This window comes from Zalophus californianus, chromosome 7 (genome assembly GCF_009762305.2).
Source record: "Zalophus californianus isolate mZalCal1 chromosome 7, mZalCal1.pri.v2, whole genome shotgun sequence".
Lineage (NCBI taxonomy): Eukaryota > Metazoa > Chordata > Mammalia > Carnivora > Otariidae > Zalophus > Zalophus californianus.
Window position 1 is genome coordinate 114,580,689 of NC_045601.1, and position 25,950 is coordinate 114,606,638.

The following is a 25,950-nucleotide window of genomic DNA, read 5'->3' on the forward strand; positions in this document are numbered from 1 at the left end:
CAATTTGATGTTTTGACCTATATATACACCCATGAAATCATCACCACAATCAGGATACGCATATTGGTCACCCTAAAAAACTTCCTTGTGCCCATTTGTAAGCCCATGTTCCTGGCCCTCCCCTACCAAGTCTCCACTCCCAGACAACCACTGAACTGCTGTCACCATGCACTGGTTCTCATTTTCTGGACTTTTGCCTAAATGGAATAATACAATATGTGCTTTTTCTGGCAAGGTGGGTGAGCTGGCTTCTTTCACTCAGCATAATTACTTTAAGATTCATCATGTTGCCGCATGAACCAAGGAATCATCTCTTTTTATTGTTAGTTTTCCATTGTACAGATAACTCACATTCTGTTTATCCATTCTTCTGCTTATGGACATGAGTTGTTTCCAACTGGGGCTATTACAAATAAGGTTACTATAAACAATAATGCAGAAGTCTTTGTATGAACATATAGTTTCACTTCCCCTAGGAATAGAATGGCTGAGTCATATGGTAAGTGTGTGATTAACATTTTAAGAATTTTCCAAAATGTTTGTACTATTTTATATTTCCAACAGCAGTGTATGAGAATTCAGTTGCTCCCTATCATCAACACTAGTTTTGTTCAGTCTTTTTAATTTAAGACTTTCTAATAGCTATCTAGTTACATCTCACTGTGCTTTCAATTTGCTCTTCTCTAATGACCAATAATGTTGAAAATTCTTTCATATGCTTATTTCATATTCATGTATCTTTTAGTTTTATTGATTTGCTCTGGTTTTTCTGTTTTTTATTTCATTGATTTCTACTCTGATCTTTATTTCTTTTCTTTGCTTATTTGGGGTTTCATTTGCCCTTCTTTTATTAGATTCTTAATGTGGAAGCTGAGGTCATTGACTTGAGACCTTTCTTCTTTTTAATACTGGTGTTAGAATGCTATAAATTTCCATCTGCATATTGCTTTTGTGACTTTCCACAAATTTTAATATGTTTTTATTCAGTTCAAAATACTGTTGGATTTCACTCTTGATTTCTCCTTTGACCCTGGATTATTTAGAAGTATGTTATTTAGTTTCCAGATATTTGGGGGATTTTCTAGATACTTTTGTTTATTTCTAACTTAATTCCTTTGTGGTGAGAGAATATACTTTGCATGTTTTGATTCCTTTAAAATTCTTTGAGACTTGTTCTATGATACAAAAAAGTCCATCTTGGCAAATGGTCCAAGTGCACTTAAAAAGAATGTGTATTCTGCTGTTGTTGGGAAGACTATTTTATAAATGTCAATAAGGTCAAGTTGGTTGATGGTGTTGTTCAAATCTTCTAAATCATTACTGATTTCCTGTCCACTTGTTCTATCAATATTAAGAGAGGGGTATTGAAAACTCCAACTACTGGGGCACCTGGCTGGCTCAGTTGGAAGAGCATTTGACTCTTGATCTCAGAGTTGTAAGTTCAAGCCCCACGTTGGATGTAGAGATTACTTAAAGTAATATAAATAAAATCTTTAAAAAAAGAAAAAGAAAATTCTGACTATAATTATAGGTTGGTCTATTTCTCTGCATTCTGTTAATTTTGTTTAACATGTATTTTGACACTCTGTTCTTAGGGGCTTAATATTTAGCTCTGTTTGTTATGTCTTCTTGGTGAATGGACCCATTCATTCCTTATGAAATGGCACTCTTTGTGCCTGGTGATATTTTTTTTGCTCTGTAATTTACTTTGTCTAATATTATTATTGCCATTACAGCTTTCTTTAGAATAGTGTTACCATGGTAAATCTTTTCTCTATCCTTTTATTTTTAACATATTTGTATATTTAAATTTAAAGTGGATTTCTTGTCAGTGGCATATAATTTGGTCTTGTTCTTTTCTCTGTCTGAAAATCTCACATCTTTATTTGGGATATCTAGACTATTTGCATTTAATGTGATTATTGATATGGTTAGGTTTGAGTCTATCATCTTGCTATTTGTTTTTATTTGTATCATTTGTTCTTTTTTTTCCTCCCATTTTTCCTTTTTTTCTGCTTTCTTCTGGATTAAGTGAATATTTTTATTGATTCAATTTTATCCTTTTTGTTGGGTTGTTAGCTACAACTCTTTGTTGGGTTGTTTTAGAGGTCGCTGTAGGGTTTATAGTATGCATATTTAACTTATCACAGTTTACCTTCAAGTAATACTGTGACTTCATCTATAAGAACCTTACAACTATATACTTCCATATCTTCCCTTCCAGCCTTCATGCATTTTACTTCCATGTATGTTAGAAGCCCCCAAATATATTGCTATTATTTTTACTTTAAACAGTCACTTATCTTTAAGAAGATTTAAATAAGAAAAAAAAATTTTTACCATTTACCCACATTGCATTCTATTGCTCTTCATTCCTAGGTATAGATCCATATTTCCACCTGGAATTGTTTTTCTTCTGCTAGAAGGATTTCCTTGAACACTTCTTGTCGTGCAGGTCTTTCAGATTTTTTATGTCCGAAGAAGTCTGTATTTCATCTTTGTTGTTGAAAGACAGTGTCACTAAGTAGAACCTAGGTTTGACAGTATTTTGAAGAGGTTGTTCCACTCTCTTGTGTCTTGCATGGTTTCTAAAGAGAAATCTGCTGTCATCTTTTCCTTGTTTCCCTGTATTATGTGTCTTTATCTCCCACTGCTTTTAAGATTTGTTCTTTTGTTTGTTTGTTTTCAAGGACTACCAGAACTTTTATTTTTGCTTTGTTTTATTAAGAATTTGTTCGTTATTGCTGGTTTTAAGCAATTTGATTATAATGTGCTTTGGAATAGTTTTTATGTTCTTTTTCTTTTTAAGATTTTATTTTTAAGTAATCTCTACACCCACTGTGGGCTTGAACTCATAACCCAGAGATCAAGAGTCACATGCTCCACCAACTGAGCCAGCCAGGCACCCCTGGTGTAGTTTTCTTCATGTTTTTGTCTGCTTGTGGTTCATTGAGCTTCAGGGATCTTTTGGTTTATAGTTTTCATCAAATTTATAAAATTTTGGCCATTCTTCTTCAAATATTTACTGTCCCTCTCCCTTCTTCTCCAGGAATTCCACTAACATATGTTATTAGTCCACTTGAAGCCATCCTATAACAAACTGATACTCTGGATCTCTGGTTTTGGTTTTCCCCTTTTCTATTTATTTTCTTTATTCTTTCTTTCTGTGTTTCATTTTGGATAGCTTCTGTAGTTATATCTTTGGGTTCACAGTTTTTTTTTTTTTCTTCTACAGTGTTGTTTACTCAGCTGTTAATCCCATACAGCAAATTTTTTCATCTCAGATATTGTTGTTTTCTTTTCTAGAATTTCAATGTTGGTCTTTTTCATATCTTCCACATCTCTACTTAACATATTTAATATTTCCTCTAGTGTCTTAAGCATACTGAATATAGTTATAGTTGTTTTTGTGTTCTTTTCTACTAATCCAATCAAGGTACTTTCTGGTTTGGTGTCAGTTGGCTGATTTTCCTTCTCATTAAGGGTCATATTTTTCTGCCTCTTTGCATATGAATTAACTTTTATTGGATAGTGGACTAATCATGTTAGATATTGTAAATTTTACCTTTTGGGGCATGAGATGTAATTGTATTCCTCTAAATATCCTTGAGCTTTGTTCTGGGGTGTGGTTAAATGACTCAGAAACATTTTGATCACTTTAAGTATCACTTATTTATGCTTTGTTAGGTGAGACCAGAGCAGCATTTAGTCTAGGGCTATTTTCCCCCTAATATGAGACAAAGTCTTTCTAAATATACCCAATGCTCTGAATGTTGGATTTAACATAGTCAAAGGAGCCCTGTGCTTTAATTAATTTCTGTTATTTTATAAATCTGCAGATGGAGACTTTTTTGAGCTCATGATAGAAGTTTGTTAAAATAAAGTTTTTCATTATAAGCATAATACTTACTTTTATTTTATTTTTTAAAAGATTTTATTTATTTATTTGACAGAGAGAGACACAGCAAGAGAGAGAACACAAGCAGGGGGAGTGGGAGAGGGAGAAGCAGTCTTCCCACCAAGCAGGGAGCCCAATGTGGGGCTCGATCCCAGGGCCCTGGGATCATGACCTGAGCCGAAGGCAGACACTCAATGACTGAGCCACCCAGGTGCCCCCATATAATACTTACTTTTAAACAAAAATCTACAAAATACTGAAAAGCAGGGAAAAAAATCCTTTGGACTTCTACTCCCTAGAGACAAATTCTGTTAACATTCCGGGGTGCTTCCTTTGCTTTACTAGAGAGCATGGTCGTTCTCATGGTAGTGAAAGGATTCTCCCCTCCCAAAGTTCTATAACTTTCTAAAATTTCAGCAAATTAGGGAGTACTTTGATTAAATCTAAAAGAGAATAACCCATGCTAACATGCATTTCTTGTTCTCAGGTTGGCTGATTGATAAACAACCTGGGAAGTGCTGCTGGCTGCCCACATCTGGCCCCAGCCCTCCAGGCAGCTCCCAGGTCTGCAAGTTTGTTTCTAGTGCCCTTTCTTCCGATTTAATAAGCTTAAGGAACTACCAGCCAGTAGACAGACACTATGACCATAACCATTCTCTGACTCTCTTTTTTAGGAAGCCTTGGGTCATGTCTGCTCCTCCAGTCTCAGGGCAAGTTGTCCTGGGCCAACTAGTGATGTCAGCAGTTTATCTCCAGATTTTTTTAACTTAAGGAACATTTGAGTGCTTGCCAATTGCTGGGCCTTATGCTTGTCTGGGTTTTTACAGATGACTTTCTGCTCTGGAGGAAATCATAGGCAGAAGGAGAAGACAGCATATAACCGAAGGACTGTAATGCTAAATACTCTGATCCCCTGTTTGAAATTGCTGCTGGGCAAAGCATGAGGCAGGACTCTAAGTCGCCCTCTGCTGGGAGCATCGGGAAAGAATTTTAGTTTGGGTGGGTTGGTTGGTTTCCGCTTTTTACAGGAACACCAAACATACTTCACTGGTACAAAAGAACAGCCATTACAAGGCCCATTAAGTAGGAACATACATTAGCAGTGATAGAGTTAGTGTTATATACAAATACAGCTTTTCTCTTTTGTAGCCTTGGCAATAGCCATAAGGATGTAAAATAACATTTTGCAGCAGCAAGTTAGGAAACTGAGAAGCATCCAGCAGTGGTTTTGAGCACAATAACAAAAACACACAAGAATGGATTCAACAACTTTAGTGAAAAATATCTAGGACAGAACTGTAAATTCAATTTAATACTAAGAAGCAAACACTAGAACTCGGTATTACTTCCAAAATAGCTCACTCAAGTAGTATTGCATACTATTCTAAGCGACAAAAATGTGCTAAGTAAACTTATTTACAGATACAATGACTATGCAGTACCTTTTTTTTTAAGATTTTATTTATTTATTTGACAGAGAGAGAGAGATAATGAGAGCAGGAACACAAGCAGGGGGAGCGGGAGAGGGAGAAGCAGGCTTCCTGCCTGAGCAGGGAGCCCGATGCGGGGCTCGATCCCAGGACCCTGGGATCATGACCTGAGCCGAAGGCAGACGCTTAATGACTGAGCCACCCAGGTGCCCCATACACTACCTTTTAAATCTGCAATTTAGGTTTCAGATTTTCCTTGAAAAATTAACTGTACTGAAATTCTATAGACTGTACTTAAGCAACTCAGTAATGGAGTTTACAAGCAAAGAGAAATACTGCCATCCAAATTATTAATTACAGTTTGACAATCATCTCAACATCAGCAGCCACTGTCGTTACTATTATCTGACTTGTTTGGGCATCTTCTAGTCTCACTTCCCTCATGGTTCACAAACTCATCATGGGAATAGGAGCTCAGCATGGGAATCAATGATCAGACTGCGCATGTCAACTTAAAAGTCATACACAGGGAGCACCTGGGTGGTACAGTCAATTGATCATCAGACTCTCGATTTGGCTTGGGTCATGATCTCAGGGTCCTGAGATCAAGCCCTGAGTCGGGCTCTGTGCTCAACTCAGAGTCTGCTTGTCCCTCTCCCTCTGTTCCTATCCCCCACTCCCGATTGCTCTCTCTCTCTCTCCTAAATAAATACAATCTTAAAAAAAAAAATCACACACAGGATTACACTGCAGCAGCTATTCCAAATGTCTGGGTTTTTTGTGTGTTTTGTTGCTGTCGTTTAGTTTTTATTTCATAATCATAAACTTAACTCTATAATCCAGCTAGACTTGGAGAGGAGTAAGGAAAATATGGAAACCATAGAACTGCAGTGAGAGCACAAAGATTATAGGATATTTCAAGCAGATGGGGGTGAAGGGTGCTCTCCTGAGCGACAGAAGGAATGGTCTGGTAGTTAAGAGAAAACACAAGTCAAATGTACTAGATTTGTCCACAGTCTGCAATGGTGATCTTCTTGCTAGTCTTGCCACTCCTGGACCCAAAACTCTCCATGGCTTCCACAATATTCATGCCCTCTTCCACCTTGCCAGAGATCACGCACTTGCCATCCAACCGCTCAGTGTTGGCAGTGCAGATGAAAAACTGGGAAGCGTTTGTGTAGGGTCCAGCATTTGCCATGGCCAAGATGCCAGGACCCATGTGCTTTGGGGTGAAATTCTCATCATCAAACTTTCCCCCATATATGGACTCCCTGCCAGTGCCATTATGGCGCGTGAGGTCACCACCCTGGCACATCAATCCCAGAATAATCCTGTGAAAGCAAGAAACTTTATAACCAAATCCTTTCTCCCCAGTGCTCAGAGCACGAAAGTTCTCTGCTGTCTTTGGAACTTTGTCTCCCAACAGCTCAAAGGAGACGGCCCAAGGGCTCGCCCTCACCAGTGATGTCAAAGAACACCATGGTGGGGTTGACTGAGGCCGGCTGGAGTGGGTGGCTCTGGGGCAGTAGCGTCTACAGGGCCCCAAACGTCTGTTTAAAGTTAAAGCACTCATTAAACTCATTAATACCTAACCTATCAATAAAATTTTACTACCAACCTTTTAAATCTGAAATTTTAGAACTATTATTTATAAAACCTGGTTTACAAACAGTACCTTTTGCAGAAGAGACAAGGAGACTGAATATAAACTATATCAACACGTAAGTGAACTTCACTATGCCCTTGTGGCCAGAAAATTGCATTCTTTTTTCTAAAAGGAAGATAGTCATTATTTTTTTGGACTTCCAACTCTTAATTTATGGAACTACAAGCATCGCTGCTTTCAGAAGTTTATAGAAAAATTCTTTAAAAAAAAACTTAAACATTAAAGTTGAAATACTCATCCAATCTTAGTAATTCACTCTTTGGTAAGAAATAGAATTCTTCATAGCAAATGCCCCAGAGTTGTCTCACTCAATTACCAAAGACGTTAAAAACCGAACTGTTTGTTAAATTGGCAAAATATTTCTGTAGCTTTACTGAACACCTGTACCCGTAGCCTTATTCTCTGTTGTCTCAATAGGCACCACGCTTATCTAAGTAACCACAGATCACATCTGACAGTTACTAACACCAAGCTTATATATTGTCATGAAAAAAGCCTAAAGGGACATGTATGCTTATTATAGGTGGACTCTCCGATGCACATAAAAGCAGATCTAGTTAATGCCCTTTGAGAACAGAAGAGTTCTCTCTCAAATTTTTGTTTATGATGATACCTTTTTTTTTTTTTTAGATTTGTTTATTTAAGAGTGAGCGCAAGCAGGGGAGGGGCACAGAAAGGGAGAGAGAATCCCCAGCAGACACCACACTCAGCTCAGAGCCTGACGTGGGGTTCAATCTCAGCACCCTGAGATCAGGACCTGAGCCAAAACCAAGAGTCTGACACCCAACCGACCAGGCCCCCCAGCACCCCATGTAATGATATTCTTTTAAAAAATTCTGTAACATTGATGGTAAAGGAAGCCCATCAATTCCATTTCATGGAGCGCATCTGCAGATTACTGCATGGCAGATATATTGCAGGCTAAAAGGGAAATTCCTGTGATATGGGAAGCAATGGTTCAAAACACATGCAAGAACTGGGATCATTTTAATGTTCCAAAAGGCCTGTTACAGCGGAGGAGTGAAATACACACAGGTCACGAACATCAAAACTAAGGTGGTGGTTCACTGGTTCGGTTTGGGCATGCAGGGATCTGCTGTAGGGACGGAAGCTTACAGAGAAGACGTAGTCCTCTTGTGCAGAGTCCCTGAGCAAAAATATGCCTGCAGCTTTCCCTTCAAGAAGGGCTTCTGCTATGTAACGGCCCATCACTCCCCAGTAACAGGGATCACCCGAAGCAAGTCCGACATGAGGCAGTGTATGTAACCGATCTGTGGATAGACTTCCCAAACTCCCAGTTGGTTAACATAGGCACAGGTGCTTCCAGATACCTGACGTTGTTTCTGCCTACATGACCACAAAGCAGGGTGGTTGTGTCCTCTTCTGAGTCACAATTAGCTTGTGAAATGGCAAAATTGTCCCCACTTATTTCAGGCATTCCATGAGCTAACTTTGGTCCCACTTAATATAACGAACTAACCCGTGCAATGGCTTCCTTGCACATATTTGGGCATTGGGGGGGGTGTCAACCCCTTCTGCAATACTAGGCCACCTTCTCTCTCTAAGCCTTATCTTTATCCTCTGTAGAAGCCAAATATGGATCAAATGTATCAAAAAATGTTGAATGTGGTTTCACAGAGCCTCAGGCTATGTAATCAAATGCCCTTTTGGAGCTAAATCTGAGCCAGCAGATTAATTCAGACAGGTGTATTTTTCTTTTATTAGAAAAGAAGGGCTTAAACTATGGAAAGAGCCAAGATGTCCATCAAGAGATGAATGGATAAGGAAGATGTAGTGTATATATACAATGGAATATTATACAGCCATAAAAAAGAATGAGATCTTGCCATTTGCAACGACGTGGATGGAACTAGAGAGTATTATGCTAAGCAAAATAAGTCAATCGCAGAAAGACAAGTATCATATGACCTCACTGATATGATGAATTTGAGAAACAAGACAGAGGATCATAGGGGAAGGGAAGAAAAAAATGAAACAAGATGAAACCAGAGAGGGAGACAAACCATAAGAGACTCTTAATCTCGGGAAACAAACGGAGGATTGCTGGAGTGGTGGAGGTGGGAGGGATGGGGTGGCTGGGTGATAGACATTGGGGAGGGTATGTGCTATGGTGAGTGCTGTGAATTGTGTAAGACTGTTGAATCACAGACCTGTACCTCTGAAACAAATAATACGTTATATGTTAAAAAAGAAAAAAAAGGAAGAAGATAGTAGGAAGGGAGAAATGAAGGGGTGGAATCGGAGGGGGAGATGAACCATGAGAGATTATGGACTCTGAGAAACAAACGGAGGGTTTTAGAGGGGAGGGGGGGTGGGGGATGGGTTGGCCTGGTGATGGGTATTAAGGAGGGCAAGTACTGCACGGAGCACTGGGTGTTATACGAAAACAATGAATCATGGAACACTACATCAAAAACTAATGATGTAATGTATGGTGACTAACATAACATAATAAAATTAAATTAAAAAAAGAAAAAGAAAAGAAGGGTTTTAACTACGTGTTGTAAATTCTCATGGAAAAACACAAGCCCATAGTATCTGGCAACTTTTGCCCAGAGACTGATTTCCTTTCAGGGGTCCAAACAAAGGGACATACTGAAATACTGGTGTCTGGATCGAGAAAGTAAATAACTTGAATGACTTGAACGAACACATCTTTTTGCAAATCAGATGGTTTCCCATTATTTGATTTTGACAAAATTGAATAAGGACCTCCTGGAATCATCAGCTGATAAATGATTACAATAATCCAAGAATTATATTACTATAACAAAACCCTTTCTATTCCCATCTACCTGTTTTATATGGGCCAGTTTTCTTGGCCACTACTAAAAAAAAATAGAAATGGAATGACACAGGACTCTTTGAGAAAAATTACCTACCATTCTACTGAGATGCATTTGCAATAATATTTCATTTATCAAAAAATGATGCTATACATTATTTTGATTAATCCTGCAAGAAGAATACTTGTAACAACAGGTAAGAAAGTTTTTAGAAGATAATGATCTCAGGAAATTTTTTTAAAAGATTTTATTTATTTATTTGCAGAGAGAGGGAACACAAGCAGGGGGAGTGGGAGAGGGAGAAGCAGGCTTCCCACTGGGACCCTCGGATCACCACCTGAGCCAAAGGCAGACGCTTAATGACTGAGCCACCCAGGCGCCCAGGAAATGTTTTTAAATTAAATTTCAGGGATGCCTGGGTGGCTCAGTAGGTTAAGTGTCCAACTCTTGTTTTCAGCTCAGGTCATGATCACGAGGTTGTGGGATCGATCCTGCATCTCCACTCGGCGCAGAGTCTGCTTCAGATTCTCTCTTCCTCTCCCTCTCGCTCATGCTCTTTCTCTCAAATAAATAAATAAAATATTTAAAAAATTTTTTTAATTAAATTTCAATGTAAATGCACATTTATGTGGTAGAGAAGTATGATAGGATGATCAATAAAGACTTTTTTCCCCATTGTAAATCATTTGGATTTTATTTCCATTTCCAATATTTTGCAGTTATTTTCTTGCCCAGGTGAGATTTTATTCCTGTTTCATACCTCCTTTTTTTAAATTTAAATTCAATTAATTAACATATAGTTTTTTACTAGTTTAAGAAGTGGAGTTCAGTGATTCATCAGTCTTATATAACACCCAGTGTTCATGGCCCTCCTTAATGCCCATCACCCCGTTGCCCCATCCTCCCACCCACCACCCCTCCAGCAAACCATAGTTTGTTCCCTATAGCCAAGAGTCTCTTATGGTTTGTCTCCCTCTCTGATTTCATCTTGTTTTATTTTTCCCTCCCTTCCCCTATGATCCTCGGCCTTGTTTCTTAAATTCTGCCTATGAGTGAGATCATATGATAATTGTTTCTCCGATTGATTTATTTCACTTAGCATAATACCCTCTAGTTCCAGCCACATCATTGCAAACAGCAAGATTTCATCCTTTCTGATGGCTGAGGAATAGTCCATTGTCTACATACACCACATCTTCTTTATCCATTCACCTGTCGATGGACATCTGGGCTCTTTCCATAGTTTGGCTGTTGTGGACATTGCTGCTATAAACATTGGGGTGCAGGTACCCCTTCGGATCACTACATTTGTATCTTTGGGGTAAATACCTAGTAGTGCAATTGCTGGGTCATAGGATAGCTCGATTTTCAACTTTCAATAAAGACTTTAAAGCATAACATTATATCACTTGAGGATAAATTTCTCTGACAGTAAAATGGACTAGAAACACAAGTTCAAGGAGAAAAAGGAGTAATGTAAACTTTCATGTAGTTAACAAAGTGATTTTACTTTTTTTTCTACATATGTTAATGGATGATGGTGAGTATCAAATTGGCATTCAAAGCTGATGTAACACTTTTATTTCAAAGTGTCAATTTCCTTTTCAGTTTGTATGTTTTATTTAATTTTCTTGCCTAGTGACCCTGGCTGGTATTTCCAGTACACTACTGAATAGAAGCAGTGAGAATGGACATCCTTGTCTTATCCCTGATTTAGCGGGAAGGCATTCAATCTCTTACCATTAAGTATGATGTTAGCTGTCAGGTTTTCATAGATGCCCTTTATCAGATTGATGAAATACCCTTCTGTTTCTAGTTCGTTGAATGTTTTGCATGGTGGTAGTTTAAAAGTTATTTCAGCAGGTAAGGGAGCAAAATGTTGGAAGGTTCAAGTTCAAGCTCCTTAGATGCTCTATCCCTGCTACAGTCCTGCACATAGAAGAGGCCCAACAAACATGTGAGGAGCAAACTCTCTCCCATCTCCCCCCTTGCATTTTATTCTCCAGTGGTTCTGTGGTGTCTATGCCCTCCCCCACCCCACTCCCCAAAACCATGCTGTCATATCTTGCTCATGTTTCCTTTCCACTCTCTTCTATTCCCAGCTCCCACCTATTCATGCTTCCCAACGCTCTCCAGGTGTCATCTCATTCAGGAGAGACATCCCTCCTCAGATCCTGAGCTAAGCGGACCTCTTTTTTGTGTTCCCATGGTACCATGCACTTCTACCATTATGCACTGTGTGAATTATGTATCTATATGTCCATTCCCCACTAAATGAGATAGGTGATACGGTGTGTGGCCAACAGGGTGGATTCAAGAGTCCGACGGCCCGGATTCAAAACCCTGCCTCTTACTAGCTTAGGTGACCTTGGTTGTGCCTCCGTTTCCTCATCTGCCAGAGATGATGATAATAGCACCTATTTGGTAGTGTTGTTTGACAGCTGAGGGACAACAGTGTCTAGTAAACAGTAATTATTATATGAGTTAGCTATTAAGTCCCATAGGGCAAGGCGTTGGGTTTTTCCCTTCTCTGCTTCTCACAGCCCTGGCCTGCAGCTGGATGCTCAATAAATGTTTGTCACGAGGGTGAGGATGGTGGAAAGTATCTGAAAGAAGGAAAAGTAAAATGGATTCAACATTGCGCAGCAGGTAGAAATCAGAATTCAAGTGCATAAGCCATTTCTATGTATTTCCTACCACTGTTTTTGCTCTGACCCTAAGATTGCCAAGCTGGAGAAATTAAATCCCTGACATTATGCACTTCCTCTACCTGGGGTCCCATAAGAGCCGGGGAGGTTTATGCACTGCTCAGAAAATAGGGAAAATACTTTTGATCTTCAGTCCATTATTTTTCTTGTCCAAGTCTGCATGGCCCCTTGAACATATTTAATATAACAGAGCATCTTGACCTGGCCTCCACCTCATGAAGTTTATAATTTGCCTTAAAATATTTTGGGATTCCCCCTTGGAATCAAGGTAAGATTGATCCTCTAGATCATTCTATAGGTAGATCCTCTAGGTGAGGATGTTCTTTTGGTACTTACAGAACCTTAGAGAGGATTCGATGTGTCCCTGTTTTGGCAACTCCCCTAGAGAGGATGTGCTATAAACTTTTTTAACCATTCCCCTAGTGTTGGACTCCCATGGTTTTTTTTTTTTCTTTAATTGGCATTTTTCAAGAAACGAATCCACTTTTTCCAAAATAAAATACTTGGGCATATTAAAACTTCGGGCAAAGACCGGATAACATTTGTAGGTGCTCGTTACTTATACTTACACCCAGGTGCGGCTTGCATTCTAATCTGTGATTCCTGTGCCAGGAGTGGTTTTCGGACATTCTAATCGGAAGGTGGCTTTGACAAAGGGGTTCAGAGTCATTGATTACCACAAATTCCGCCAACGGCCACTTTTTTTTTTTAATAACATCCATTACACAAATTAATAGGCAACTCATTTCACGAGTTTCTGATGACACCTCTGGGGTTGATCAGGATTGGAACAGCATAACGAATTATAAAGGAGACTCCGTCTCTGGTTCCCTGATGCTGACTCGGCAGGTGACAAGAGTCCTGCCTCTGTGATCTGTTACCCCACCTTAAGTAAAGCAGTAAAGCATTCACGCAGTGGCCAGAGTATCCAAAAGAACAGAGAGACCTCAAAGAACTTACAGAGTCATAGGAGTTGTTTTGTGCCCACCTGCTAATGAATGTTTAACAAAGGTTGTAGGGGGATGCAGATTTTAGTCTGCAATATTTTTCTTCATATTCTGGGAGTGAGGATGCGGAGCAGGCAACTCCTTATTGCTTCAAACTTCTCTGGCAGGTATGGTTACCAACAAAAAAGAATGCAGAGTTGGACATGATCAGCTCATTTCAGTTTGCAACATCTTGCTGTCTCCCAGAGCACTTGCAGGGAGCAGAGCAAGGGCTCTACCTGCCTCTGGAACCACCAATCTCTGTAACCTCCTCATCGCTAGAGAATCTCTTCTCCCCTCCAACTTTCCTGCTGTGGGCAGAGCATCCAAAAGGACAGAGTTGAGACCTCAGGAACTTACTTAGTTTCCCATTCCACCAAGCCAAGGTTTTTATTCTTTCCCCTACCCTCCCCAACCCTTCACTCCAGCACAATTTCCTTGTGAAGTTTAAGCATTTATAGAAAAAAAAAAAAAAAAAAAGCCAGAAAGGGGATTGTCTCCGAGCAGCTTCTGTTCTCAAGCCTCTGCAGGGGCCAGGAAGCCCAAAGGGCTGACTTACTTGCTTGGAAAGTGCTAGCCACTTTGGGTGTATCCTATAGACTGCCCAGACAGCCTGTGCTGAATATTCTGTTTGCCCCTCCAGATGAGCCCTCCACCCTTCCCCACCCTCTCTGTGCCCTGGGAGGCTGGCTTGCCCAGACTGCATCACCCAGGCACCCTTGCCTTCTAACTTCCAGTTGGTTCAGTCAATGGGAGGCGCTAGCCTGAGAGGATGAGAGGAGTAAGAAGTTGGGCATTGAATTCCCTGCTGGGCAGTGGTTATGTCCTTTTATCAAAGGGTACAGCTGCCCTCCGGCAGATCTTTCTTATCACTACAATTCTGATATGGGTTGAATTGTCCCCCCCCCAAAAAAAAGATATATTGGAGTCTTAACCCCCAGTACCTCAGAAAGTGATCTTATTTGGAGATGGGATCTTTACAGAGGTTAAAGTTAAAGAGGAGTTAGAAGTTAAAAGAGATCATTAGAATGAGTCCTAATCCCGTATGACGGATGTCCTTATGAAAAGGGGAAATTTGGACACAGACTGAGACACACATAGAAGGAAGAAAATATAAAGAGACACAGAATCCTCTACAAGCCAAGGATAGAGGACAGATCCTTCCCTCAGAGTCCCCAGAAGGAACCAACCCAGCTGACACCTGGATTTCTAGCCTCCAGAACGATGAGACAATACATTTCTGTTGTTTAAGCCACCCAATTTGTGGTACTTTGCTATGGCAGCCCTAAGCAGACTAATATATAAGGGACTATTGGGTTCTGGATAACACTTCCACCCTTTGTCCCTTCAGGCCTAGGGGTGGTAAAGACTATTACATATTATATATTATATATTGCTAGTCCTTGGATGCCTCACCATTCCTTCTTGGTTTCCCTTAACCTTACCCACACTCAATCCTTTCATTCAATTCTCTTCAATTCTTCTGTTGAATGTGCCATGTGATTCCTGGAACTCCAGCCTAGAGTATAATTATTTTCCCAGTATACTTCACAAAACCATATAAAATTCTGTCGGGCTTCTCCAATTATGCAGACATCTACTGGGAATCTGCAAAATTAAGCATCTGATATATTTTCACTTTGTTCTGTTGTCCATTTCATCTCACAAGACAAAGGGGAAGCTATAAAGGGAAATGATATTTTGGATTTAATTCAGATCAACACTTTGGACTAAGTGTAGGAATTTGTGGTAACCAAAGCAGGGAATGTTGGGTTTGATGAAATGTGTGTCCTAAACTTTAGGTGATCACATTTCAAAAACTTCAGAGAAGCATCAGGGAAGATCCCAGGGAAGTCTTAATAAACTAGCTCACGGGGAATGGGATGTTTTCAGAAATTAAATTCTGACACTGCTCCTGAACAGTTCTCCGAATAATTCTTTTAAAAGAACTTGAGAAAAACAGTTGTGCAAGAGAGGTATGCATGGGTGAATGCCACCACTTGAAGAGGAAGGATGAAATCCCCAGAATAGGACAAGCCCTGTGAAATTGGGGATGAGAGGGTGGGGAGAGATTTTTAAAGTTACATTTAAAGCAAAAAGCACAAAAAAGGCACAGGCTTTATTTTTTCTAAAATTTTTTTCAAGTTTGGTTTTTTTTTTTTTTAATTCCAGTTCATTAACATAGAGTGTAATACCAGTTTCAGGTGTAGAATTCAGTGGTTCATCACTTACATACAACACCCAGTGCTCTTCACAAGTGCCCTTCTTGTTACCCATCACCCACCTAATCCATCCCCCCGCCCACCTCCCCTTCAGTAACCTTGTTTGTTCTCTATAGTTAAGAGTCTGTTTCCTGGTTTGCCTTTCTTTTTTTTCCCCCTACGTTCATCTGTTTTGTTTCTTAAAGGCATAAGCTTTAGAAAGGGGGGAAACAAACTAGCTCATATGAACAACTATACAGATTTTAGAAAAAGTGTGGAGAACTGAACATGCTGAGAGAATGGGAAAAAAATAAAGGGAGAAAGGGTCAATTCAGGGAACTCAATCCAGTGAACTTGACATTGACTCTGGAAAAATTCTCAAATGAGTTCTTAAACAGTAAGCTCTTAGAGAAAGAAGCAGTATCAGTCAGAGCCAGAATAGGTGTGACAAAATCATGCTAAGTTAAACTTATTTCCTTTTTGATGAATCTGCAGTAACCCATTTGGGTGTCAGCACAGCTTCACGTTGTCCCACTCAGTGTTTTCTCTCTCTCATCCAGAATTCCTCATAAACTGCACATCATCTATTCTTTGATCAGACAGTATTTAAGCACCTCCTAAGTGCTGGATACTATGCTAGGCACTGAGGATACCTCAAGGAAAATCCAAACCGGGTCCCTACCCTCATAGAGTTTACTTTCTGGTGGAAGAGTACTTTGCCAATTCTGGGACTTTTCATCAGCCACCACAGCTCGCCTGTTTTTTCTAAATCACGCGAGGTTTTCCTGAGCTAGCAGAATCCTCAGGTTCCAGGGCCTCACTATCTGTCCCAACTCTCCTTTTGTTCTCAAGTAGAGTGGGGAGGAAACTGGGACGCAGTTCTCCTTGGCCAACAGGTGCTGTCCTCTTTTGCAATATGTCCAGAAATGCTATCATTCAGGTTCCATGCAACAGATATTAATTATCTAAATTTCAAATTTGTCCAACCCGCATTTCTGGCCTCCACTTCAGTCATTACCAGCCCCGCCCCCACCCTTAAGTTTCCCAATCTGTGCCTTTTTGCTCAACTGATTTTCTCATTCAGGAATGCCTAACATCTCTTTCTCCACCTATGGAAACCCTACACATTTCGTAAGACCCAGTTCAAAAGCTGCCTCCTCCCTGACTGAATTTAATTACTTACTTTGCTCAATAAAATCCCACCCAATCCCCCATGCTTCACTTGTGCAGTACTATTATACTTTCATTTTCCTTTCTCAGTCAATTAATTACTTGTCTGTCTTCCCCGTAGAGTTTAACTTCTTTTAGGGAAAGGGTCTTCAAAGCTTACACCTTGTTCAGCTTTAGTACTTTACAACAGGGGTTGGCAAACTAAGGCCTGAGCCGAGAATGACTGAAATAGTTGAAAAAGATCAAAAGAATAGTATTTCATGACACGTGAAAATTACATGAAATGCAAATTTCAGAGACCATAAATAAAGCTTTATTGGAACACAACCCCTATCTTCTATTTTCCTTTTGCACTCCAGGGGCAGAACTGAAGAGCTGAGAGAGAGCTTAATGTTTACTATATGGCCCTTTACAGAAAAACTTTGCTAACTTTGCTTTACAATATGGGTTTGATGATTGAATCATTGGATCAGGACACCCAAGATTGGGTACACATACACTCCCAACTTGTAGTTTCTTTGTATAGTGGAGGTAATATTTTGCTTTAAGTTGTCATAAATATCGAATGAGATAATGCACTTCGAAAAGTATAAAAACATCCTACAAGACAACTATATTTATCACGTACTGAAAAGATGATAAAGTGGTAAAATGAAAAAAAAATTTCTTTGTTCTCTCCCTTCCTTCCTTTAGAGCCTTCATATAAACGTGAAATTTTAAGAGGAAATTCAGTTAAAAGGTTTTTAAAAATTTGTTTTCATTTATTTAAGGTTTTCACTTTTAGAGTGACGATAAGGTCACAGGCTCCTTCTTTCCAGGCTTTCTTTTGTGCTGCTCCAACTTTCTTTTCTTTCTCACTTGTAATTTTCGCCGCCCGCCCTCATTTTCTTTCTATAGTATCTGAACTGACCCCCCACAAGAGCTCGGCAAAGAAATTGGGACATGACCGATTAAATCCACTTTACAGACCAGGAAACTGAGGCGGACTCCTGTTGGCTGCGGAGCACTGACTCAGCACACAGGGAACCCTCAAAGCCACGCTCCTCTCCTTTCCTTAGGGGCAAGAGCCCTGCACAGAGAACGAACCTGACCGCGCCAGGCTTCCAAGCTGGTTCTCAGCACCTCTTTAGCATTCACACCCTGCGTTCTTTCCTCCTCCCAGCCCCCGATTCTATACAGCCCCCCCTCTCCTGGCGAGCAGGTGGTAGGCTCCGCGCTCAACGCGCAGGCGCGCGCCGTCGTAGGGCGGGGGCGGGGCGGGAACTGGGGGGCGGGGTGTGCGCGGGCTTGGTTTTGGGCCGCGGCGGGAGCGGGAGTCACCGCCACTCGAGTGCGCAGGCGCCTGGCGGTTACCGGTCTCGCCATGGAGCGGAAAGGTGAGCGGTGGAGCGGCCTCCGCCACGAGGGGCAACGGCCGGCGGGGCGAGGCCCGGGTCAGCGCTGGAGCTTCGCCTACCCGCCGCAGTCCGGTCCCCGGGCGTGCGGCGGCCCCCCTCTGAGGTGGCGCCGCCCCTCACCCCCCGCCTCTGGGCTGCGGGTCCGCGCCCCTCAGCCCGGGCGTCCTTCCGCGCCGGCAGTCATCGCCCCTTGTTTCCCGCCAGGCCGGCCCGCGCCTTGGGGCCGCTGCAGGGCCTGGCGCTCGGCGAACCAAACAGACCCCCGCCCGCCGGCCCCCTGACGCGGCCCGAGCCCCCGCCGGCGCACCCCGCCTGGGCGCTGCTCTGCGCCCCGTGGGCCGCCCGCCGCCCGGCCGGCCGCCTCGCCGAAGCCGCGGCGCTCGCCCCGGAGCCGCCCCTCAGGCAGGCCCCGCGCCCGGGCCTCGCGCCCCTGCTGGGTCTCCACCCTCACCTTGGTTGCCTCCTTTCCTCCACATTCGCCCTTCATCCATCCCTCTCTCCTGCAGTGCTTGCGCTCCAGGCCCGAAAGAAAAGGACCAAGGCCAAGAAGGACAAAGCCCAAAGGAAGTGAGTCTTGTACCCCAACATCCCATTCTTTGGATTTCCTCCCGCACCTCCTCCTCTCTGGTTTCACCTCTTGAACGTGCGCCGGGTTTGGGCACCGCGCGGCCCCGGCCACATGGCCTCGGAGTGGCCTTGGAGGGTCGCGCTCAGTGAAGCATGTGGGACGGAGCCGATGTTGCTGAGGGTCGGGCCTGGGTCTTAGCAGCCCCGGGCCTGCTGGAAAGGGCTGTTGGCGGAGGCCCAGCGCCCGTCCGGTACATTAGCTCCCCAACTCTGGAGAGGAGGCACCCCTCCCCGAGTCTGGGCCTCCGGGCGGAGCTGGTAGATCATTATCAGTTTGTGGACTGTGGTCTCTTCCATACCTGCTTCCCCGAGTCTTAACTGGACTCCTTCGTCTGCACGGTAGGCCGTCAGGGAGTTCTTAAATGAATTTTCCGCAGTTTGGTCTGCCAGCCCACACGCTCCCGTTTATAAAGGAGGGCTCGGAGCTTTCCCCGGGGTTAGTCAACTTCCTGAGCCTGCCCTGCAGTGTGCGGGCGGACCGCGGTGTATACAGCCGGCTTCTGTTGCTGCTGCTCTTCTCTGGAAACCTCGAGTCCTCGCGCTCAGTGCAGATACCTTCTGGAGTGGGCCTCACGGTAGTGACGGCAGAGTTCTTTAGCCCCCACCGTTGGCGATTCTGGTTTGGTGTGTTAAGTGCCACATGTCCGGTTTTATCAGCAGGATGCATAACCGGGGTTTAGCGCTACTGTGGGAAACACAAAAGTTGGTCACATCTTAGAAACGCCCAGTAGAGGGCTTCTGCCAGTGAGGCTTAGTCTAAAGAACTTTTAGCTCCGGCTAACGTTTAATTGCCCAGTGTCTTGGAAGTTGTCTTTTTGTCAGTTTGTATGGAGAAAAATAAATGCATTATTTTCTTGACACTTTTCCATTTACTTGATGTTATGTGGAGTTGCGTGCAGCTTCATTCTTCTTAGGCTGATACAACGAGCATTTCTGAGGTTTTCTTAGGTTACCTTTCTGAATGATATTACCAGATGTGGTGCGTCTGTGTCGTTTTTGGTGGCTGTCTAATGTTTGAGAAGAGCACATAATGACTTCTACCAGTAGAGCTAAAGTGGTGGGTGACCTCACCTCTTGCTCCATTTCCATCAGCTGTCTTATGAAATTTTTTATTTTGTAAAGTGCTTGGTAACCTACCCATTTAAATGTGAGTTTATCTACGTGGTTTGTGTGTGTGTTTGCCTCTTGATTATCCATGTATGGATTATTTCAAAACCAGTTTTTAATCCCAGATTGGCTTAACGGAAACAGCCGAGGAGCTAACCTGGGTCTTGTCTGCAGTGGGAATTTAAATGTTACTCTTTTTTCTGTATGTGCCTTAGTTTTGTTATTCCCCGTGGGGCTGATAGGAATGTGTTATAAAACGTTATCTTTTCTGCTGATGTAGGGAGATGGTAATTTAATTATTTACTGTATTCTGTCCTGGTCTCTTCACATGGAAATTAATTTTGTATCAACCTGAATAGCCTATAATTCGGGAAGAAAATATACATAGGTGATCTTATTTAGTTTTAAGTAGGCTCCACACCCTGCGTGGGGCTTGAACTCGCCGCCCTGAGATCAAGAGTCGCATGCTCTACCGACTGAGCCAGCCAGGCACCCCCGATCATATATTTTTATTTTTTAAAAAAATTTGTTTATTTTTAAAGGTTTTATTTATTTACTTATTTGACAGAGCACAAGCAGGGGGAGCAGGAGAGGGGAGAAGCAGGCTCCTCTCCAAGCAGGGAGCATGATGCGGGGCTTGATCCCAGGACCCTGGGATCATTACCTGAGCCGAAGGCAGTCGCTTAACCAACTGAGCCACCCAGGCACCCCGGATCATATATTTTTAGCACTAGATATTCATTACTTTGGATTATCTGTTTCGACCATGTGCTTTATTTCTAAAGCGGAATATATGTGCTTTGGATTATTTGTTACTCCTTCGCTCACTGCTGGATAATTTGTGTTCATTATTTACATGCTTGCACAAAAGCAAATGAATAGCACAAGACAATCTAGCAGTTATTTTACTATTTGATCTTGTACAACTTTAACTCTTGAACTTTTATGTAAATGAGCCACCCTTATTTACATGTGGTTTCAGAGGTGCTTTATTTTTGTTTTTGTCTTCAGTTAATAGTTTTTCTGGACAATGTTACCTTTTTTTTGTTTTGTTTTGTTTTGTTTTGTTTCTCCAGACTCCTTTTAAGTAGCTGAAATGTTTAATTAACTTGGTTAGAGTACTGTGTGAGAAGTTCAAGCCCCACCTGACTCAGGTAACTTGACTCTGCTCCATGACTCCTGACTGCACTCCTGATTTCCAGTCTTTTTGCAAAGGCACGCTGCTAGTTACCAGACTAGTCAGGGAGAAGGTCTGAGGAAGAAGCATGCCATAAAATTTGGTCTTCGGAGTGAGTCAAATCTGGTTTGAATTGTGATTTTGCCACTTTTAGCAACCTGACCTTGGATAATTTAGTTAAGGAAATGGTACTATATATTGTTGTGACTAGTAGCTTAGTCATGATGAAAACTGATTAAGAAGTTACAAAAATTAACCATTTAAATGAAAAATTTTGGAAAGTTTTGGAAGTACAGCCATAACCTTTGCATCTTAGTAATTTAGTCATGGTATAGTAGAGGTGGAAAGGATTTCAGTCCCCTAATTATGTAGATCTTAAAATTAGAACCTACATACATGAAATATGTCCATGGAGCTGGAGCTGGTTGTAGCAGGGTCAAAACTGGGATCCAGGGCTCCTGCCTTCCAGCTCAGTGCTCTCTAATATTTGTTTCCTTTGGGTTCTTCTTTTGCTGTGCTGAAAGATTTGACTTCAGGGATTTTTAATTGTCTTATTTGAAGAATTTTGTCTCCATTTCACTTTTTCAGACACTGGACTCTTATTTACTAACATTAACTAGTGGATGATAATCTCTGTTTTACTTTACAGATAAAGAAATTGAGATTTTCCAGATTACTCCCATAGAAAATTATAAAGCTCTAGGATTCAACCCCGGGTATGATAGACCCCAAAGCCCCCGGTACTAACCATTGCTGTCACCCAAATGACAGTTTTTCTGATGTGTCTGAGGACAAACAAGGTAGAAACTCAGCAAACTAGGGCTTCTGCTAAGGTACCTCAGGATGCGTGGGTTAAAATTTAAGTACCCTTTCATGGCCCACTGGCTGTATCTCTAAAAGGGCACAAATCTCTTTCTTTCGTCATTCAGTTTTCAGTATATATATCAATAGGTGTGTGCCTTTATGTTTGTCATAAGCTTTTATAATTTAACACTATGTTTGCTTTTGACATTATTTCTATGGAACATGATTCCAGAATGGATTTCATATCTAATAATTTTGTTACTTAGCTTAGGAAGTTAGTTGGGACAGTAATTTTTACTTTCTTTGAAGTTAAAGAACTTTATAAATTTGGTAGTAAAATTATTTGCACTGGAAAAGTGATTTTGCTCATTTTAGCACTCCCTGATCTATGGAGTTAAAGGAAAGATGGCTTTATTTCCTAATTTTTCAAAAAAAATGTTATATTGAAAGTTTAGAAGAAAAGATAGTTGAAAATTTCTAACATTTTTATCCAGTAGAGAGTAGAGTACATAAACTTGAATTTTTTAATTAAATGATATTGGATGCTTTTTACAGTTAACAGTGTACCTTGGAAATTGATTCTGTATCAGTTCCTTATAGTATAGCCTTACTATTTTTTTAGTATGCCTTTTTCACTAAGGCTTAGAAATGGTTCCGTAGCAGGGCACCTGAGTGGCTTAGCTGCTTAAGCATCCCACTCTTGATCTCAGCTCAGGTCTTGCAGGTCTTGATCTCAGGGTCATGAGTTCAAGCCCCGCATTGGGCTCCACACTGGGCATGGGACCTACTTAAAAAAGAAGAAGAAGAAGAAATGGTTCCGTATCAGGACACAGTGAGTAGCTTCATCTAGCATTCCATCATTCCATTAATTGGATGTGTCATAATTAATATTTTAGTTCCTATTAAGCATATCTATATATACATCCAAAAATGGAATCATTGGGTATATACTTTTCCCCAGCTAACATTATCATGCATGTTTTTCATAGCATTAAATATTCCATATCCTTTTCAATATTCAGTGTATGTTGTTTCCAGTTTTTCACAATTCACAACTAAGATGAATAAGCTTTTGGATAACCGTTGCTCACATCAGTGATTATTTACTTAGGATAAATTCTTAGAAGTGATATTACTGGTATGTACATTTTAAAGGTTTTTAAATTTGGGGCACCTGGGTGGCTCAGTCATTAAGTGTCTGCCTTTGGCTCAGGTCATAATCCTGGGGTCCTGGGATCGAGCCCCACATCAGGCTCCCTGCTCAGTGGGGAGTCTGCTTCTCCCTCTCCCTCTGACCCTCCCCCCCCCCGTTCGTGCACGCACTTGCTCGCTCTCAAATGAATAAATAAAAATAAATAAAGGTTTTTACATTCATGTTGTCAACAAAGTTTTCTACAGAGACATTAACTAGTTTAATTAGGAATTAACTAGTTGCATTTTCCTATTCATTAAACAGATAATTTTTGAACACCTTTCATATCCCAGCAGTTTTCCATCCTATGATACATCAGTGAAAGAAAAACATCTTTGTCCTTGGGAACTTTATTTTCAGGGGGGTGGGGGGCAGAGAATAAGCACATAATAAGTACATTATGTGGTGTGTTGGGCAATAAGTTGGAAAAATAGAGGAAAATAAGGGGAATTGAGAAGTGGGGATGGGGGTGCAGTTTTAAATAGGGTGAAGCCATATTGAGAAAGTAACACTTGAAGGAGGGGAATGATGGAGGACTGCTCCAGTCACAGTGTTGGAAGTGGGAATATTCTTGCACATCCTGCTTGGCCACCAGAACGGGCAGTGTTACTTTAAAACCTTCCCAAATTTGGTAATCTATAATTTTAATTCTTTTGTGTTAATCTATGATCTATATACCTATAGATAGGTAATCTATAGTTTTAATTTCTTTTGTTACCAATAAGGTCAGCCATTTGTGGGATGTATTTATTGGCCTGCTCCTGGATTTTACCCACTTTTATATTGGATTGTTGATCATTTTTGTGATATTAAGAGCTATTAAGAATATACCTTTGTCATGTGGCAGATTTATATTTCCCAAACCTTTCTAATTTCATTTATAATGTGTTTTTGATGAATTGGTTTTTCTTAAATGTGGCAAATCTGTCTTTTCCTTTGCTTTTTATCTTTGAAATTTTCAATGTCAATTGTCATCTTTAAAAAAGTTTTATATTTGTGATTCCATTAAAGTGTGTGGTTGCACAATTGCATTTCTAGAATTAGGGTTGTCAGAAATACTTTCTTGTCCTCTTTTCTTCCTTGGTAAATTTATATTATGTTAGTAAATTTTGTTTACATGTCTTTCTGCTACAATGAGGCCCAGAGGCTTGCCACATTACTATGTTCTTCTAGATTACTTGAAACCAGCAACTTATAGAAGTGCTGAAGTGGTGGTAGGTACTTAGGAACTCCTTTATCAAAAATGAAGAAAAGACAGGCTGGTCAACTAGATTCAGGTTTTACTATATTTTTACACCTGGCGAGGTAACTGTGGCAATCTTTCTCCCCCCCATATTAGGGAGACTTTTTGCTCCATGCTTCCCAGATCTTCTCTGTCACTAATGCTAGTTTAGGGGCTAATTTTATTCTTATATTGGTTAACATATTTTAATGCTTCTTTCACTGTAACTGAATTAATTCCAAGCAAGTAAGAAAATTCAGATAGCCAAGAGGTTTTTTTGAATTCTTCGTTTCCAGTACAATGCAAATAATGATTTAGTTAAGGAGAGATAGATAACTAGATGTATTTAAAATCTTTCAGTTTTTTTCAATGAAGTTGAGACACTATTAGCTTTAAATTACACCATTATGTAGAGAAAATAACTACCAATTAAACTGATACACCATTTGTTTAAGATATATCTTGAGTTCAGAGATGTGGGAATGGTGGGAAACCTTTTTGTGTTTGAATTTGTGAAATGCAGTAATTCCAGTGATGTGTGGAATTGGCAGCATTTTGTCTTTTTAAGCATTATTGTGGAAAATTTCAAATATATACAAAAGAGAAAATGGCAAAATAAACTTGTGTATCCATCTCAACTTCAACAATTATCAACTACGGCTAATGTTTCATCTTTATTTCCTGCTTCTACTCCCCTCCATCTTTTTTTAAAGATCATATCATTATGTAAGAAATGGACTCTTAATTTTCTAAACATAGCTACAGTACTATTATCATTTGAACCAAGACCTTATTATCAAATATCCAATCAGGGTTCAAGTTTTCCCTGCTAATTTTAAGTTTGTTTGAATTAGGATTCATAAGGTCATTATATGGCTAGTGTTTGAAAGGTCTCTCTGGTCTTTTTTTTTAAGATTTATTTATTTATTTATTTGACAGAGAGGGACACAGCGAGAGAGGGAACACAAGCAGGGGGAGTGGGAGAAGGGAGAAGCAGGCCTCCCGCGGAGCAGGGAGCCTGATGTGGGGCTCGATCCCAGGACCCTGGGATCATGACCCGAGCCGAAGGCAGACGCTTAATGACTGAGCCATCCAGGCGCCCCTCTGGTCTTTTTATCTGTAGGTTCTTCATAGGTTTTTTTTCCCTGCAAATTTGTTTTTGCTAGACTGCTTCATAGGTGGTAGTGTATACTTCTACCAGGAGACACCTACTGTTAAGTTTTTGTGATGTTAGCGGCCACTGATCATTGCCTAGATCCATTTTATTTAGGGTTGCAAAGTGGTAATATTCTGTTCTTTAATTTATTAATTGTTCTATAAAGAGAAACTTTACCTCATCTCTTTGGTTACCCAGAGAGACACTTCATATATGTAAGACACAGGATAAATACTTTCCAGTTTTCATATAATGAATTAGATTCCTAGCATCCTCCAAAATGACCAGTAAAGATTTATTTTAATATAAACTCACATATTTAAACATATTTGTGTTTCAATCCTTTGTAGTTGGGTTTTTTTTCCCGTAGTACAGCTTTATGGAGGTATTGTTTACCATGAA

At 40.7% G+C, this 25,950-nt stretch overlaps 1 protein-coding gene and 1 pseudogene across 1 annotated transcript in view; one reads left to right on the forward strand and one right to left on the reverse strand.

Moving 5' to 3' along the window:
• Window positions 1–6,328: 6,328 nt before the first annotated feature.
• On the reverse strand, window positions 6,329–18,231 carry LOC113927984 (annotated as a pseudogene).
• SRPK1 (SRSF protein kinase 1) overlaps window positions 18,230–25,950 on the forward strand; it is a 79,898-nt gene continuing 72,177 nt past the window's right edge. The window contains 2 exon segments of the mRNA XM_027601581.2: window positions 18,230–18,305; window positions 18,308–18,830. Of these exon segments, the coding sequence (XP_027457382.1) occupies window positions 18,230–18,305; window positions 18,308–18,830 (599 nt within the window).